The following is a 16432-nucleotide window of genomic DNA, read 5'->3' as shown; positions in this document are numbered from 1 at the left end:
ACGGAGCACGAGAGCAAGAGGAGGCCCGAGCAGCTAGACAATTACTTACAGTTTTCAGAAACTCCCAGCTGTGGGTGGGTGTGGATCGGACAATGACTCTGGGCCTGTTTGGCAGGGTTTTAAAAGCAAGACGTGCTTTGGTATATGCTAAGTACACCAAATGGAAAGCATATTGATCACACAATCTGCCACATAACTCACTGAAAACAGAGTCGGAAACAAATCTGGAAGATGGCTCTCAAGCACATGCTTTGCCTGCTAAGGAAGCAGCCTGTCGGGCCTCAGGTTCCTACATGGCGAGCGTTGCCCTTTCCTTCCCCCGGCCTCATGTTATGCGGAGACTCTCTATCTGCATGATGTCTGCTCTAATCCACACAGCCGATTCTGCAGCGGAGCAACGATTAGACACGCGATCAGAGCCACGGAGTCGGCCGGCGGTTATTGAGCCGACACCTGCCAGGCGCTGACATTGACGGCCCTGACCCGGAGCAGGCGGCGCCGCGGACGCCTGCTGCTCGTTGCAAAGGTAAAGCTTGACACGTAAGGGCTTCGGTTTCAGTCGATAGCGGCGATGGCTGAAGCTGCGGAGTCAAGTATCGACGGCTCTCGTCTTCCAGTGATGGAGGCAGTGCTGCTCCTTCCTTTTGGCAGGACTGTTTGCAGTTCGCCGTATAAATAGAGGAATTAAATAGTGCTGTTGCTGTTGTGTGTTTACCAGCTTACATTGTAATTTATTTAAGAGCTCTTAATTGGACTAGTTACTCATTTGGCCCTCGCTGGTCCCACAGCAGAGCCGAGCTCTGTCGGAGCACACTGGGGCACGCCGGAATATGGAGCTACTGAGACGCACTGTACACAGCCAGCTGTTTGATGTCTGCAGCTGCCGAGCGTATGCCGCGCCGTGCAGCATAAGTAAACACAGCATCCCCCTGATGAGAGGACAGAGCGACGCGCCAGAGACCTTATTTCAGGCTAATGAACTATTAATGGTGATTTGAAATTCAAACATTTTTTTTGAGGGGGGGGGGGTCTTTACAGAAACAAAGAACAGCAGAGAAACCAATCTCTGCTCACCAAAGACTAATGTGTTGTCGTTGCTGTGTCCATGTATTGAAAGAAGCTGTATGAAATGAATGTCGATAGGTTCATGACAAGCTTAGCGTTCTCCACCGTAGCCCTTAATGGAATAACTATAAGATGTATAAATGATCCCTGCTTTAATTCATAATAATGTTGGACCTCATTGCCTGCCCACTCAGTCCAATAGATTATGGAAATAGCTGTAATGACTATTGGACCAATGAGCCAAATTGCATTATCATTCAGTGCCACATTGGCTTTGCAATAAGTGCTGCTGTGTTTTTGCTCTTTCACCGAAGATCTTGAATAACAAGGGCCGAAATTCAATTTACACCACGAAAATGAAGACGAAGCATGTTGAAAATGAATTAACGCTATGGACTATGTGAATAGAGCATTAATAATATGCATTTAATAGGGTGACACTAATCATGGTGTTTGAGAAGCCTTTTTTCTCCACTTAGGTTGAGTTTGTGGTAACGAAACCCACAGATTCCATGTAAGAGTCCCTCACTCTGCCTCATCGTCTCATGTGTGAACAACACCCACAACAACAAAAGAACACTTTGAGGTTTTATTTTTAGCCTAATCATGGACTTCAGTGTGATCTTATGTGCGCTGAGAAAATATAATCAGTCCACAGGAGCTAAAGCAGTTACACAGTATTTCTTTACAGAACGCGATAGAATAAATGTTTAGAATGGAATATTAGTATAAGTACAAACCAGAAGGTGTGACTTAACAACCTAACATAATGCACATTTAAGATAGATTTGGCTTTAATAAAATACTGTCCATCAGCAGCAACTACATCACAATAAAAGCTAGAGTTTGACAAAGTGTCAGTGAGCAGCAGGAAAAAAAAATGGCACATTAGAGGTACACTACAGTGCAGACAGATGCTTAAAACAATGACTGTGCATGAAAAAACAGCTTTCACATACAAAAATAAAGAAGCTTCAGGTTTTCTTTGGTAATGGCCACACAGATAGGTCCCAGATATCTGGCTTGATGAAGTAAGGTAGAAAAATAGCTTACAGTATATCTAACTATTGATTAACTATGTGATATGAGGAGTGTCAGTAACAGTGAGTGGTTATGAGCACAATGTACAGTAGATTAGTTCAGCTCACATATCTAGAGTGGTGCAGCAGCGTCCTCTGGTGGTGCATAGTGGCAGGAGGAAAACGCGTTCCTGGGTTCCTTAGATACAGTGCAAAATGCAGCATGACTCCCATTCAGTATCAGTGTTTACCATGCAGTATTGATAAAGTATAAAGTCACGATTGTCTTACAACACAATCAACATAAATACAAAACAAGATGTGTGTTACCACGACAATGACAAAGCAACCAAAGCCAAAAGACAGACACTGGCCAATAATACATTTTCTTTTCTGTGCATCACTGTTGCTGTGGTTACAACCACAGGTTTAAAGGATGACCAAACACCAATCTCAATGCAGCTTATATCACTATGTCAATGCCAAGTGTTAATAGAAAATAATGATCTGGTTTACAATCGGCTGGTTGTCACATCAAACTGAGGAGACCACCGCTTTAGGTTCATAATATTAGTAATCAAAGATATAAAACCAACTTCAACACGAAACATGTGCTAGATTTTTTTTTCTTCAAATTAAAAATTATGGTTAAATATAGTTATGCATCACTAAAAATGCTATAATAAAATTGTGCTAAAATTGCACAGTAGTTTTCCCACAGGATTATGAAAATATGTATTTAGTTACTGCTGCTCTTCTCCTCCATCACTACTTCAGCTGTGGAGAAGCAAAGAAGTTGCCCTGGCGATGAGAGGCGGCTGAAGCTTTGCTCTTGCTCCCAAATCTAGAGAAAGAATGGGGCAGACAGAATTGAGCTTTAGTAAATATAGGCACAAATGAAGATCCATGTTTGAGATATAAACAGAAGTCTTAACATAGAAATGGTGTTTAATGATGCATTACACCATACAGTTGGCTTCTCTACTGACTTACTATAAACATTTGACATTAGGAAACCACCTACCAGAACCTGGTACAGTCTAAATGTGAATGCATTTACATAATGTAAATATAAATCTGATGAAAGGCTTCATAACATGCTTTCAATTTGGCTAATGGCATTATCTTAGATTAGATCTATCGATAATGATAGATTTTGACCGCAACTTTGTTTGGTTTAGAGAGTGAGAGCTTACATGGTGGAGTTGGACAGGCTCTGCATCATACGCTGGGACAGTGAGCTGGAGGAAGGTGTTTTAGCCATCATCTGGTGCTCTGGTGTCGTTACTGGTCCCAGCAGGCTTACTGTAAAATAAAGGTAAGTGCAACATCAGTATCACTTAACTGCTTGTAGCTGGGTTTGTTCAAAATAGAGTAAACTGAGCAGACACTCAAATAGTTTTTTTTACTGTAAAGTTAAAAATGTTGATTTACTAAACTGACCATTCAGTTCTTTACCTTTGCGGTCTGGAGTTACAATGAGGTGACTACTGTCCATGGCTATAATGTCTGGAAAGGCATACTGGCTCCAATGGCTTGCTGGGATACTGAGCAAGCGCTCTATAATCTAAAGGGCAAAACAGTTTATGATATAGTTAAAGCTATTAGGATTAGATAAATAACAATACACTGATCTTAAGTATATAGAAACAAGCATCCCTATAAAAGTGAGAGCAAATCAATAGTACCACACTAGTTCAACACTGAAAAAGGCCTCTGCATCGTTATAAACCTAATCACCCTTGGCTGTCTGTTGGTGTCATGAAGAATTGTCATTGGGTCTGGGTCAGGAACAGCATGACCAACTAGGGTTGGGCCAAAAACCCTGGCCAGGTTGTTCACATCCATCTTGGTATCCACACTCTGAGACACTCTGTGAAAAGAAAGGTGAGGACAGTGAATGTTAAAACATGCTTTGCACCAGTGTTCCTAATAGGTGGAAGGTGACAAAAGCAAAAACAAAAATAACACTCCCAAGATGCCTTAAGAAAAATATACTTCTGCAGATGAATCATCAGGCAGGCTAGAGTGTCTCTGTTGGGTTCAGGCAGCTCAGCGACAGTCTTGTACAACATAGCCAGACTGTTGTCATCATCTTGAATTTCTGAAAAACATGAACCAGTCATTCATTTTAGCTGTATACGGCTTCCACAGAACAAGAGCTCAGAGTGTGTCTTTAAAATGCTGCCAAAAGATTCAGACAGAAGGAAAATTGTCAATCTAGTGAGCCTCAGAAACATACCAGCTGCTTCCATAAAAGCCTTGTTGAGGTGGAAGGTGAGCAGTGGCTCTGGCAGGTTTCTGAGGAAGTCCTTGAGGACACCTGTAATCACATTGATATCTTCCACTTTGTTAAGTGGAGGCAGGGTCTTTCCTCTGACCAATTTCTCCTTAAGTTCTTTCACCATGCGCTCCTGGCCAGAGACCCTGTACAGACCAACCTGGGCCGAGATACAGATGAAAGAAAGAAGGAGTCAGTGCCTGACTTCCATAACATTGTAATAGTATTAAACAACAACAAATTAGAGAATGAATTATTCATGATATTGCAATTGCTTCAGGGAAAGAAAAACATAGATAATCCTAAAGGAGTATAATAACTCACCTCATGTAGGCCCCTTTGCTCGATCTCTTTAATGCAGTAGATAACCAGAGCTGGGATCTTGGGGGAAGTTGCTGGGGCAAAGTCCGCCAGGGTGGCCTATACACAATAACCAAACAGTTACATGTAGTTAGGAATGAAAAAACTGAAAAGGAAAGCTATGGAATAAAAGCATTTAGTGCACCTCTGTGTTCTTCATTGGAGTGCTAAGGACCGTGGGGCTACAGGGCAGAGGACAGCGCTCACGACACTCTGGATGAGCCACAACCCTGCAATCCTGGCAGCGAAGGTACAGCTTGCCAAACTTTGTTCTTCTTCCACATGGCAAACAGAATTCAGACTTGATCACCTTGGGTGGTAAATGAAACACAGTACTTGTGGTAAAGGGAATGTGTTAAAAAAATGGTTTAAACCTATAGAAACCCCCACACTCTTACAGTTTTTGAGACAAAGCGGTGCTTCTTTCCCCCTTTAGGTTTGGGAGTTTGTGGCTGGGCTGAGAAATCTGCAACTGGTGTGCTGGGAGCTTCAATGACAGCCTCAGATTGGTCAGTACTGGTTGTATCAGCCCAAGCTGAAGTGCCTGTAGACACAATCAGATGGTAATATAATCTCAAAATCCATTTTTTAGCACTGATAGTCGAGATAAAACAAGATAAGACTTTAGTTATCCCATGATGAGGAAATTCTTTTGTTTTACAGCAGCAAAGAGACATAGACGACAAAGCAGGAGAGAACAGAATAGACAGCAGTAATGACCGTGAAAAATAAAATGATTAATTTAAATAAAACCTTTAAATAAAATTAAAGTAAACTTTAAGTTTTGAAAACTATTGTACATATCTACAGCATTGCATATAGCATATTAATGGGTGGCAGATGGATGGTACAGTAGATGAGATTATTGTACATCACTCAGTGTAAAACCAGAGATATTGTACATATATTGCACATTGATATGATGATTTTGATGATGTGGATGATATTGTGAATTACACAACACTGAATGAGTACAACATGTAGGTGTTTGTGTGTCACTGCAGTGATATATTGTAAAGTCTTATTGTTGTGGGAGGAATGACCTGCCTGTACTGCCCCCCCACCCAGCACACAACTCCATATAGGACTTCTGAGGCCACCACAGTGTCTTCTTACCACTTCGCTTTCTGCTCCGCGTCCAGTAAGGAACCGTTTCAATGGTGGAGACAGCTTCAACAGCACCACCATTCACAGGCATTGTGATTGTAGTTTTAGCCACGATTGACTCGTTCATCTGAAAATCAGAAATTGGGATATTTAAAACAAAGTATGCGGTTTATCAGAAAAATATAAAATAAATTGTTCCTCGTGATTATTTTTTTTTTTAAGAATTTTACAGGCACAGACTGTTTTAGAAATGACACCTATAGTAAATTCAGCAGCAGAGGTCAGCATTACCCTTTCTGATGTGCGCCCAGTGGAGCGAGGTTTCTTCATGACTTGTGGAGGAACTTCAGAGAGTTTTCTGGAGGAACGCTGTGAAATAACGAATATCAAATTTATAGAATAAAGACCAAGATATTCCGCCTGTGCAGGTTATTGTAAAACATGACTGAGGCCAATTACTGCGCTAGACTGAAGCAATACAAGCAAAGTTAATTTTAGACATTACTCACTCGTTTTTGGCGTTTTCGCAGCCTTACTGTCTTCATTGCAGAATTATCCCAGTCCTAGGAGAGGGTTATTTATTATAACAACCCTTCTTCAAACAAATGAATATATTTAAAGTGAAGTAATTTCAGAAATGGGTTACTATACCAGAGAGTCGTCTGTTTGGTCAAAGCTGATGTCTGACAGCAATGAAGTTGATTCATCGATAGTGGTTAGCCTAAAATAAATTCAAACTCTAAATTACTGAACCATCTTTAGAGACCATTTGAAAAAGAACACAGTCATGGTGAAATATAACACACACACACACACACAAAAATTGTACACATTGTACACAAAAGATAAAACATCATCATCATTATTACTACGGTTACAAATTACTAATGCACCCCAGCATCAGATACAGATGTCTGACCTTCGACTGGAGTTTAAGTTGCCTTTAGCAGCCTGTGCTGTCTGGGAGTGGGCACTAAGGAAAGCCAGGGCAGAACGCTGCTCCTCACTAAGGTGTACACTGTGACCATTGCTCTCTGAAATCAGCAGCTCCCGGATCAGCTCTAACTGACGTTCCTAATACATTGAAAAAAAAAAAGAGAGAATATGGTGAGAAACATAAATACACAGAAAAAAACACCACTATTTGTGGATATAGATTAGATGCAAACACTGAGCACTGACCAGTTTCTCATAGACTGCCTCTGCCTTCTGTCGCCGGCGGATCTCCACATCCACCTGGTTACGAGCATGCTTTAGTTTGACCTCCAGGGCTCCTCTCTCCGTCTCTGCTTTAGCCAGCATCTCTTTACAGGAAACCAGATCATCGCCTGCCTTTAACCACTTCTTACGGCACTCCTCGAAGTTCACTGCCATCTGGAGAAACTCTGTATAACAACAAACTTGTTTGTTGTACAATTGTTTGCTTTGTGTGAATTAGGCGATTTTCACTCCAACTCCGAAAACTACTTCAAACTAATTTGCGTCAGTGAGAGTGCCATAAGAGCCCAAGGCTGTGGGTCGTGTTAGCCCTTTCTTATTTACTCATACAGACGCTCTGGACTGAGTGCTGTGTTTGCTTTTGTCAAATACCACAAGGAAATGTGGAAATAACTCACGTGGTTCAGTGCCCTCACTCAGACCGTCCACTTGAGCTCGGAGACTCTGAAACTGGTTGTACAGGTCCACAACAGACGACTCCATTGTGTCTTTCTGCAGCTGGGTTAATCAAACTTGGCATCAGCGTAATCAGTATCAGTAGACTTTTCATGCTAAATGTTTTAAATGACTTCTGATGACGTTTCACTTTACGTTAGTACTAAGCAGTAGCTATTAACCTACATTTAAGTCACTACGTGAAAATATGGTTTAAAACTAACCTAACAAGTAATTCTATTTGAATGTTCGTGTGTACGCTATAACGTTATGGCTGTTGCATTGAGATCAGCTTTGGTTTATTAAATACATAATTGTACAGCCACAGTTAATGTTATTGTGTCTAACGTTGTTATAAAGCTAGCACCATGCTAACAGTAATGTTAGCAAGCTCCGTCTGAGGTGGCTAAAGCTTAGCTAGCTAATTACGTATTAGGTTAATGAAAATAAGAAATTAATTACTTACTTTGATAAAAACGTCTTCTACAAAACTGTAGGGGGCATATGCTGTAACAACAGCCGACGGTAAATCCAGAGATCCAGCGGTCACGTTCTTCTTGCAAGTGGAGCGGCTGAGCCACACCTGATAAAGTTGGTTTACTCTTCTTCAAAGTTCAAAATCAGCGCCGGTTTTCTTCTTCGTCGAGGGGTGACGTTACGGAAGGCAGCGCACTCTACTGCCCCCACACAGCCACAGGTGTAACTGCAGGGTAAGCTGAAGGTAAGTTTCCTCTAGTTTTAACGCAGCGCACTCAAAACGCTTACGCTCAATGTAAATTTACCCCTGGGTTCAAATTAAGTTAATTCTAAATCCGTACAGCCATTTCACTAACTAACTAACTAACTAACTAACTAACTAACATATAGGGAAGGATTGTTTTTAAAATCGTATATTATCTAATTTATTTCAAAGCTCCGGAAGGTCTGGAAATACGTCATTTGCGATAATACCTTCAATATGATGAAATGAAATTTGTCTTTAAATTGATAGTGGGTGCACATATACTACTTACATTACCATTAATCTTTAATATTTAGGTCAGATTTTTGCACATAAATGTCAGTTCATTGTTATATTGTTCATATATATATATATATATATATATATATATATATATATATATATATATATATATATATATATATATATATATATACATATACATGAGAAACTAGAGAAATACCAAGGGCTCAGAGAAGAATTGGAGAAGGCTTGGAAGGTGAAGGCCACAGTGGTGCCTGTGGTGATCGGAGCACTAGGGGCTGTGACCCCCAAACTGGAGGAGTGGCTACGACAGATCCCTGGAAAAACATCCGAAATCTCAGTCCAGAAAAGTGCAGTCCTAGGAACAGCAAGGATACTGCGCAGAACCCTCAAGCTTCCTGGCCTCTGGTAGAGGACCCGAGCTTGGAAAGTGGATGAGATATATATATATATATATATATATATATATCTGCAGGTTTCCTTATTGTGTTTTCCAAAAAGCTACAATATGTTCAAATTATATGTGAAATAATAAAATCCTTTGGAACCGTCTGCAACTGTGTCCTGTTGTTACAGGTCTGGCACACAGGATACAGGCAACAGCATCATTAATCAGCCATGGATGGCATATCTGGGTGCAGCAGCAGCTCTACTGAGCAACATTTAATGAAAGTAACACTCACAATGGATCAACCCCGAATAATTTACATTTATGTATGTATATCTGTGGCCCACTAGAAAACTTGAAACTATTTTATTGATTTGTGTGTGTGCCTGTATGGGTATTTAATCACACTGGCTGTGTGATTTTGCATACCCCAGAACTCCATTTCTATGTTCTATGAACACTGCAGGTCCATTAGTTGATTTCAGATAATAGGGTCTGTCAGTCAATGTATTCTCTCTGTCTATATCTATTATTTATCTCTGTATGTACATTTCCCCCTATCAAGGGTCATTTGACGGCTGGAATGTTTTTTATGCCAATCATGGCCTGCGATTTCCTAAACAGAGTGGACTGTTATATATGCAGGTATAATCAAACAAGCATTTTAGCAGTAAGATAGGAAATAATTAAACCTGCATCTCATGGCAGCTCTGTGAAGGAGACATTTCTTCATTTGCCATAATATTGTAAACGTACTGTTTTATAGTGCAGTCATAGTATTCATTAATTATTTACCAGACCGGATAACATACTGTAAAAGGCACATTACAACTTTACCACGTTTATTAATGTGGGTAATATAAGTTCACGTACACCCCCATCATCTAGAAAGCGTTTCACATCAGCAACTTTACGATGATACCTGTATGTTTTCTTTCATTTACGAGCAGTTTTAAGACAGAGTTTTACCTGAATAGCAAGTTCACAGGGGTTTTAGCTGTGAGCTTGAAAAGTGCATGAATATTGCAACAAGGTCCAGGTTCCATATGTCTTATCTCAGCAGTGAAGTGTTAGGAGGCTCTCATGCACAACGGTTTCAGAGGAAGCACCCGCAGATTGTGCTGACTAAAGGGTTAGTCATAGGCACCGCTGGAAAGGTAATGGGTCCACAAGCAGCCTCACGGGGAACACTTGGCAAATATGCATCTACTTAGGAGGATGCATTGAAAAAAAAAACACATCCTCTACACATCCCTTTGCATATCTGTGTACACAGGGGAAAGTGATGTTTAAAGGTCTGGTGAAAACAAAACAAGCATTTTGATACAGCTTTCCTGCTGATGTGCATAGTTTCTCTGCCCTTTGGCAAAAATCCCATAAATAAAGTGCAGAAACCAAATCATCTACAGTTGATATAGCAATATACAATTCGCCACAGGAAGCAGCACGATAACGTCCACACCTACAAAATGCAATTGTTGCATTAGTCCCTCCAAATACGAGTGTTGTGAAGTTACAATCTTATCGTGGTTTCTGATGGTGCCAGGCATTTAATTTAATTACGTTGTCATTTTGAGGCTGTGGTTACATTAGTGTGTTGCATTAGCTACACAGTACTGTTGGGTTTTTTTCTTTTACAATACATTATAGCCCTGCCAAAGTCAACACTTGTGTGGCAACACAATAGAACTGGAGTCTATTACATTTTAGAGGTGTGTTGATAATATGTATTTCACAGTCTGGCACCAAATGTCAATCAAATAATATTGTTTCCTGTGTTATCAGATTGTTTGTTTTATCAAAATAAAATGTTGCAACATTGTCAAATCTGCTTTCATCGTATGTGAAAGGACGGCAGATGAATTTGTTGGCGCTGAGTGAGCATGTCGGTACGTGGAAAAGCGCCGGCCAAATGAGTATAGTGAAAAGATAATGTGCACTGCAAACATCCCATCAATTGAATTACAGGCGGTATCCCCCACTTAGCGAGTGTTTACTGGAATAGGCTCCCTCTTTCCTTCACTGCTTCAGTGCCAAAACATCAACAACAACAGTTTTATCTTCCATTTCCATCTTTCCATTTTTGAAACGGGACCCTGAGTCAACACTCTGCCCTGTAACCTAAACACATTCATGGGTTGATTAAGCAGGTCAGATTTCTCAGCTTGAAAAACTGAACTTTATAAAAAAATACTACTTTATTGATTGAAATGTATTTGATCAGTATATCTTGTTACTTTGAGAAAGTACAAGACCATTCAACCTAAAAGAAAATGCTCCATTACCATTAGTAAACGGCAGCTGCAAAACCTTTTTCTACCAATGAATAAATAGGCCCTGTGGTTAACTCAGGGGAACAGCACTAAGGACTTGGGCAGTGATCAAGGCAGACGCTGATTCACAATGTATCTGTAATAGAGATATTCTCAAAACAAGTGAAAAAACAAATGAAATAAGAAACTGACACATTTACATTGGCTCAGTATTGGCTGTTTGAACAAATGGTCTGAGAGTTAGTTTAGCTATACAAAATGTTCATCCCTAACTGATTCTGCAGCCACCTGATATTAATCAGATCACACATCACATCAAAAAATGGCTGTAAATGGAGGAAAAGGGCTTCACACTCTGCATGATGAAGAATCTGTATGATTTCAAATAGGCTACAGTTGCAGTCGTGCTGTATGTCCTATGTCTGCATGCAGATAAATGTAAGGCGCCACTGAATATTACGTGATCACTAATCCATGTTTAGATTCTTGGAGTAACAGTCTTTCATCTGCTTGTCTCCATGAGAATGGGGTGCAGGTTCCTGGGTGCACACTCAAAAAATGAATCCGAAACGACAGGTTGCATGTAAAAGAAAAATATCTTCATTAAGTTGATCTAAAGTAAAAGTTAGAAGATTTCTATTTTGAATCTGTATGGTCGAAAGTTACAGTCAACTTACGAAAGAGTTACAGGCAACCTGTTGTTTAGTTAGATTTTTTCCGGATGCACAGCAGCAGCTAACGACAATTACTGTAAATAATTTGAATCAAAATTGGCAAACGTGATTGTTGCTGGTCAAGGTCCTCACGAGCCCACGGTGCAGATGGGGATGACAATGATGAGAATGATAGTCACTGCAGTGGCAATGAGCCCAATGAGCTTGCAGACCTTGGCCCGGCGTAGCCCAGCTTCTTTACGCCTCAGTAGAGCGTCGTAGCCGGGTGTGTAAATGTCGTCCATCCAGAACTCCATGTTGTTGGGGTTTAGAGACTCCTGGCCCTGGAGAATATTATTAGCTTCACTTTTCCATGTAATGCAAGTACGCTAGCTTAATTGGCCCAGTAGACAATATAGCTTACAAAATATGTGACAAAAGTCATCAGTGCCTACCTGTAAGTCTAAAGAGGAGATGCGAGCCTCCCTGTCGTCCACAGTCCAGACGGGCCTCCCCCTCCCCTCGGCCAGTCTTGGGTCCAAGAGCTTCCCGGAGGTTAGCCCACCTGTCAGACTGCTGTCTTTGTGGCGGAACAGTGACGAATTAAACACTTGTTCTACCAGAGTGGAGGGCTTTTGGGGGAGCAGGTTAGTTGTGCTGCCAGACTGATCTGTCTAGAAGGAAAGTAGCGCCAAACATATAGTAGACCTTATATACAATGCATTTACATTTTCAGCTTTTCAGTTTTTCAAAATGTAAAAATTAAGGAAAACTTACCTTATTATTTTACACAATGCTGCTAATATACCGTACATGCAAACTGACATTAAGATATTAAATTCTTTTTGATATAATATATAATGCAGCTCAAACATACACCATAAACTCACGTTTTAAGGAACAAGTCACTTCCAATTACTTGTTAAAAACATAATCATCAGAATTACTCTACCTGTCCAACTTTTCCTTGTGAAAGTTCTTTGTTCTTTGAGAACGACACTGTCCAGTCTCTTGCAGAGTTGGAAGCATTCAGTGGTTTGGACTCGGGGGCACTCTTCTCTTCAAGATGACTTTTGGAGGCACGTCGAGATGATGCGTCCTTCTTCCCTTCTTTCCCGACTTTTGAATCCGCCTGAGCCTTGCTGCTTTCTCTTTGCTCCCCAGGAGTGTTCCATCGGCTCCAGTCCAGACTACTAGTGCTGGTCCCGGGAAAAAGATGTCCAGATGCAGACAGAGGCTGGGGCTCTGAGGAGTCTGAGGGAGTTACGGGGTGGCTCATAAAGGAGGACACGCCGCTAAGAGGCTCCAGCCATCGCCCGCCAGAGCCTTGTCCACCACCGCTAATAGGTTGTTGGATCTTTTCATCCAGTCGCTGGAGAGCAGACAGCACTTGGGAAATCTCAGCCTTTACATCATTCAGTGATTCCAATTGTCTTTCTATCTGGCTCATACGGAGCAGCAGTTTACAGACACTAGCCTTTAGCCCATCGTCACTGCTTTCCAGAGAGTGAAAAAGCCTTTGGAGCTGACCAAGGCGGCCACGTCTGGCCTCTGGAGTGTCTTGGTTACCGGCTCCTGAGCCATCGCTGGGGTGCAGGACTCCAGTGGAACCACACATGCTTATGTCGTCTAAGAAACGAAAGATGGCACTGATGTCATCCTCCCCAAACTCAGGGTCGTCCAGTGAGGTCATGAAGGAGAGTCGATCAGCGTGGACCAGGCTACGGAGGCGCCGGGGGTCTGGTGGGTCTGTTTGGGTTGCCTGAGCCTTAACTCCATCAACTACAACTGGCAAACCACTATCCACACTCTCACCTCCCGAGGAGCCCAAAGTGCTTATAGCAGGGGTTGATCTTCTTGGAAGTTTTCCTCCCGGAGTTTCTATCTCCATCCCAACACTGCTGGAGCTTATCCGGTCCTCTAGACTGTGGCTCTTGTTGTTCCAGATAGATCTCTGGTTCCTGGGTGGCTGAAGGTGACGCGGGGACCATTCTGAGCCAGGTCCGAAATAAGTAGAGTCCTGCAAGTCATCGAGGCTCTCGTGTTTAGTCCTCTGCTCCGGTGACTGGTGGACCGCCGTTGGTGAGGGGTACGGATTTGGAATAATTTCAAAATTTGGATTTTCAAACACTTTCTGCCCCTTATTGGGACTCGGAGACTCACTGCTAACAGTCACCTGCGGTATTAGAGGCGGCTGATTGTGAAAGTCCTTCCTGAAGACGTTTCTCTTCTGGTCGACGGTCGATTCCTGCTCGGCGTCAAACACCTCCATGGGTGCAGAGTCTCCGCTGGATTCGCTGTCTGTTTCCAAAGGCAGGTAGATATTCTTCATGACCTCGTTGGGAATTTGGCCACTAGGATACAAGAGTGTAGTGTGAGGCAGGTCGAAAGACACAGCCCTAGCCCTGATTGGAGGGGAGAACACAAGTGAGAGTGGATCGGGGGGTAGACTTGATCGCTTGCGCATCGAGTAATTCGATTTTGGAGGTAGCAAGTGCTGGTCAATTGGTCCGCCACCAGAATCGGAGTGGGCACGTCCTCTCTCTCGGACAGGAATATTGAGCTGATGGATTCCAGGCAGACTGGGGCCTGGGGACTGGTCCACAGGAAGGACCGTCTGGGCTCTCATTGGCTGACTGTCATCAGCAGCCCCACCTGTCATCTGAATAAGATTGAATATAGTTACAATGTCAGCGGCAACGCCTATTGGTGATAGCCCCTGGCCTCTGGTGGAAACCCGGTCTCTGAACAGAGTAGCTGGGAAGCAGGGATCTCGGCTGGCAGCAGCAAAGAGCAAGCTCCTGAGCTCAATGAGGTGCTCTAGGTCGAAGCGACTGCTGACCATACGACACAGGTCCTGGAACGTTAGCCACTGCCGCATATTGGCCAGTTCCTCCAGGATCCCCAGGAGGACCCCAGGATATTCCTGCTGCAGGTTAGCCATGGCTGCTCACCTGCGATGGCAAACAAGTGAAAAGCCAGAGCAAAGAAATTAAAAATTTGTAGAGCAACAATAAGAAAATTTATTGCTTCATGGGAAAAAGAAAAAAGAAAAGCATGTACATTTAAATCCCCGATTACAATTATAATCATGTCCTTTTTCCTTTTACTTCACCACAAAAAAATCAAGACTTTCTACAAATAACAACAAAATATTAATAATACTTATAATAATGAATATAGTGCAACAACAATAAGAGCAGTTTCTTGTCCTGACCCATTAATTTATTTATCTATGTATTTTATCGTGAAAACATGTTCATAGGTTAAAATTGGAGATCTTAAATAGTCTCGGTTACATCAATAGTGTTTCAGAATTCAACATTACACTATCAGCGTAGTCCAGCTGGTAAAAATGTAGAGTCCAATAAAGCAGACAAAGTCGGTTTAGAAGGAAAAGGCTCCTTGTCTGGAAAGCGACCTTATTCCTGGGCCCTAAAATAACTGATCATCTGATCTGATGACGCCGTCACACTGCACACATCTTTAGCTAATTGGACATTTGAATCTAGTGATTTCTATTAACAGCTTCAGGACATATTGCACTTCACAGGATAAATTAAAGATGGGCGTACTATCATGCATTCAGTATGTTCGTTGGTATTTAACCTAAAATTAGAGCGGGACAGATGCTTTGCTTTTACCTTAAGCTTTTGACTTCAAGGGTATTATGGATAAAATGGTGCAACAATTTGTAATAGGTCACTCTGATGTTGGTATGTCGTGTGGACTGGACTAATACCAACGACATGGGTGGCAGTGTGGTACTGTACAAATTGGGTTAGAAATGTTTTCCCAGCTTATGCCAGTATGAATGCAGGAGGGTTCTCACTTACCTTAATCTACTGAAAAACACCTGCAGGCACGCCTACGTCCATCAGCACTGACAAATAAAATCCAGTTTCACGCCCGAAGCCGATTCCATTTTCCGAGCAGATACTGGTCGGATCATGTTGTCACAGTCCTGGGCTCCTCTGTTTGTAGCAGCTGAGCCGAGGCAGGAGAGGAGAAAGCGAGAAATCAGGTCATCTTCCCACAAGTCCCTGCAGTCCTCGACGGGACCTCAAAATACATCCGAGCGGTTTCCCCTCATCACGCATTAGCGGCGACACGTGCAAATGCAACAGTGCATCCACGTTTCTAATAGATGCACAGGAGAGACACGCACTTGGCAGGTCACTCCTGAGTGGATGAGTGGGTCAGCACCAAGAGCATATTTTCTCAGGTGCAATAACAGTAATTTTTTATGTGTGGACGTTGAGCAGGCTAATAAAGCACAGATTAAAAATTGATGTTTGCTAATTGACACTTCCAAAGCTCACAACTGTCAGTAGCCCATAAGGTCCAGGGTAAATTGCCTGCTAGATTGCTGCCTACATGCAGCTGTCTGCCAGACTTCAGCCCTCCCAGACAATTTCACCATTACTCCACATTATCATCCATAAAGGCTTGTACTTAAAACCCCATTAGAGCAACACAAGGGCAAGGCTTTCATCTCTGAGTAGCAGCACTCTGCTACAATGAGAACAGACATGTCTAATTCATCTAACAACTAACTGAGGAGCACATCCATCAGAGCGTGGACTCTGGAATCAATGCAGTGAATGAGCCACTGCACAAATAGGAGAGGGTTTAGATGTTCAGTGTG

The 16432-nt window shown here is 42.1% G+C and overlaps 2 protein-coding genes across 4 annotated transcripts; both read right to left on the bottom strand.

The window, feature by feature from the left end:
• Window positions 1–1640: 1640 nt before the first annotated feature.
• On the bottom strand, window positions 1641–8113 carry LOC114855530 (rac GTPase-activating protein 1-like). 2 transcript variants are annotated; one of them, XM_029150752.3, is made up of 17 exons: window positions 7952–8113; window positions 7449–7548; window positions 7015–7217; window positions 6752–6906; window positions 6484–6553; window positions 6342–6395; window positions 6124–6201; window positions 5842–5959; window positions 5124–5269; window positions 4871–5035; window positions 4690–4785; window positions 4327–4525; window positions 4083–4188; window positions 3825–3957; window positions 3528–3651; window positions 3281–3389; window positions 1641–2928 (listed from the first exon to the last, which is right to left on the bottom strand). In XM_029150752.3, exons 2-17 carry the CDS (start codon window positions 7531–7533, stop codon window positions 2853–2855), a joined length of 1917 nt encoding a protein of 638 aa, XP_029006585.1. In that variant the 5' UTR covers window positions 7534–7548; window positions 7952–8113; the 3' UTR covers window positions 1641–2852. The 2 variants fall into 2 exon arrangements, with proteins under 2 accessions (XP_029006585.1, XP_029006586.1); XM_029150753.3 differs by having other exon boundaries at window positions 3543–3651; window positions 7952–8111.
• A 3138-nt stretch (window positions 8114–11251) lies between these two features.
• Window positions 11252–16308, bottom strand: minar1 (membrane integral NOTCH2 associated receptor 1). Of its 2 annotated transcripts, XM_029150750.3 has the most exons (4): window positions 15621–16308; window positions 12737–14738; window positions 12240–12458; window positions 11252–12128 (listed from the first exon to the last, which is right to left on the bottom strand). In XM_029150750.3, the coding sequence occupies exons 2-4, from the start codon at window positions 14726–14728 to the stop codon at window positions 11934–11936; spliced, it is 2406 nt and encodes an 801-aa protein (XP_029006583.1). In that variant the 5' UTR covers window positions 14729–14738; window positions 15621–16308; the 3' UTR covers window positions 11252–11933. The 2 variants fall into 2 exon arrangements, with proteins under 2 accessions (XP_029006583.1, XP_040926809.1); XM_041070875.2 differs by lacking the exon at window positions 11252–12128 and having other exon boundaries at window positions 12260–12454.
• Window positions 16309–16432: the final 124 nt, after the last annotated feature.

Source organism: Betta splendens, chromosome 5, assembly GCF_900634795.4.
Source record: "Betta splendens chromosome 5, fBetSpl5.4, whole genome shotgun sequence".
In the NCBI taxonomy this organism is placed as follows: Eukaryota; Metazoa; Chordata; class Actinopteri; order Anabantiformes; family Osphronemidae; genus Betta; species Betta splendens.
Note: the sequence above shows the minus strand (reverse complement) of the source record. Positions and strands in the feature narration are given on the sequence as shown.

What these genes read in the sequence shown, in the direction of transcription:
- LOC114855530 (XM_029150752.3), bottom strand. Translation starts at nt 7,533, where the DNA reads ATGGAGTCGTCTGTTGTGGACCTGTACAACCAGTTTCAGAGTCTCCGA. An exon ending in CTGGGCGCACATCAGAAAGG is followed by an intron (nt 5,960 to 6,123) that starts GTAATGCTGACC and finishes TCTGATTTTCAG; the next exon opens with ATGAACGAGTCAATCGTGGC. An exon ending in CTGATGATTCATCTGCAGAA is followed by an intron (nt 3,958 to 4,082) that starts GTATATTTTTCT and finishes TTCTTTTCACAG; the next exon opens with AGTGTCTCAGAGTGTGGATA.
- minar1 (XM_029150750.3), bottom strand. Translation starts at nt 14,728, where the DNA reads ATGGCTAACCTGCAGCAGGAATATCCTGGGGTCCTCCTGGGGATCCTG. An exon ending in CACAAGGAAAAGTTGGACAG is followed by an intron (nt 12,459 to 12,736) that starts GTAGAGTAATTC and finishes CTTTCCTTCTAG; the next exon opens with ACAGATCAGTCTGGCAGCAC. An exon ending in TCTCCTCTTTAGACTTACAG is followed by an intron (nt 12,129 to 12,239) that starts GTAGGCACTGAT and finishes AATATTCTCCAG; the next exon opens with GGCCAGGAGTCTCTAAACCC.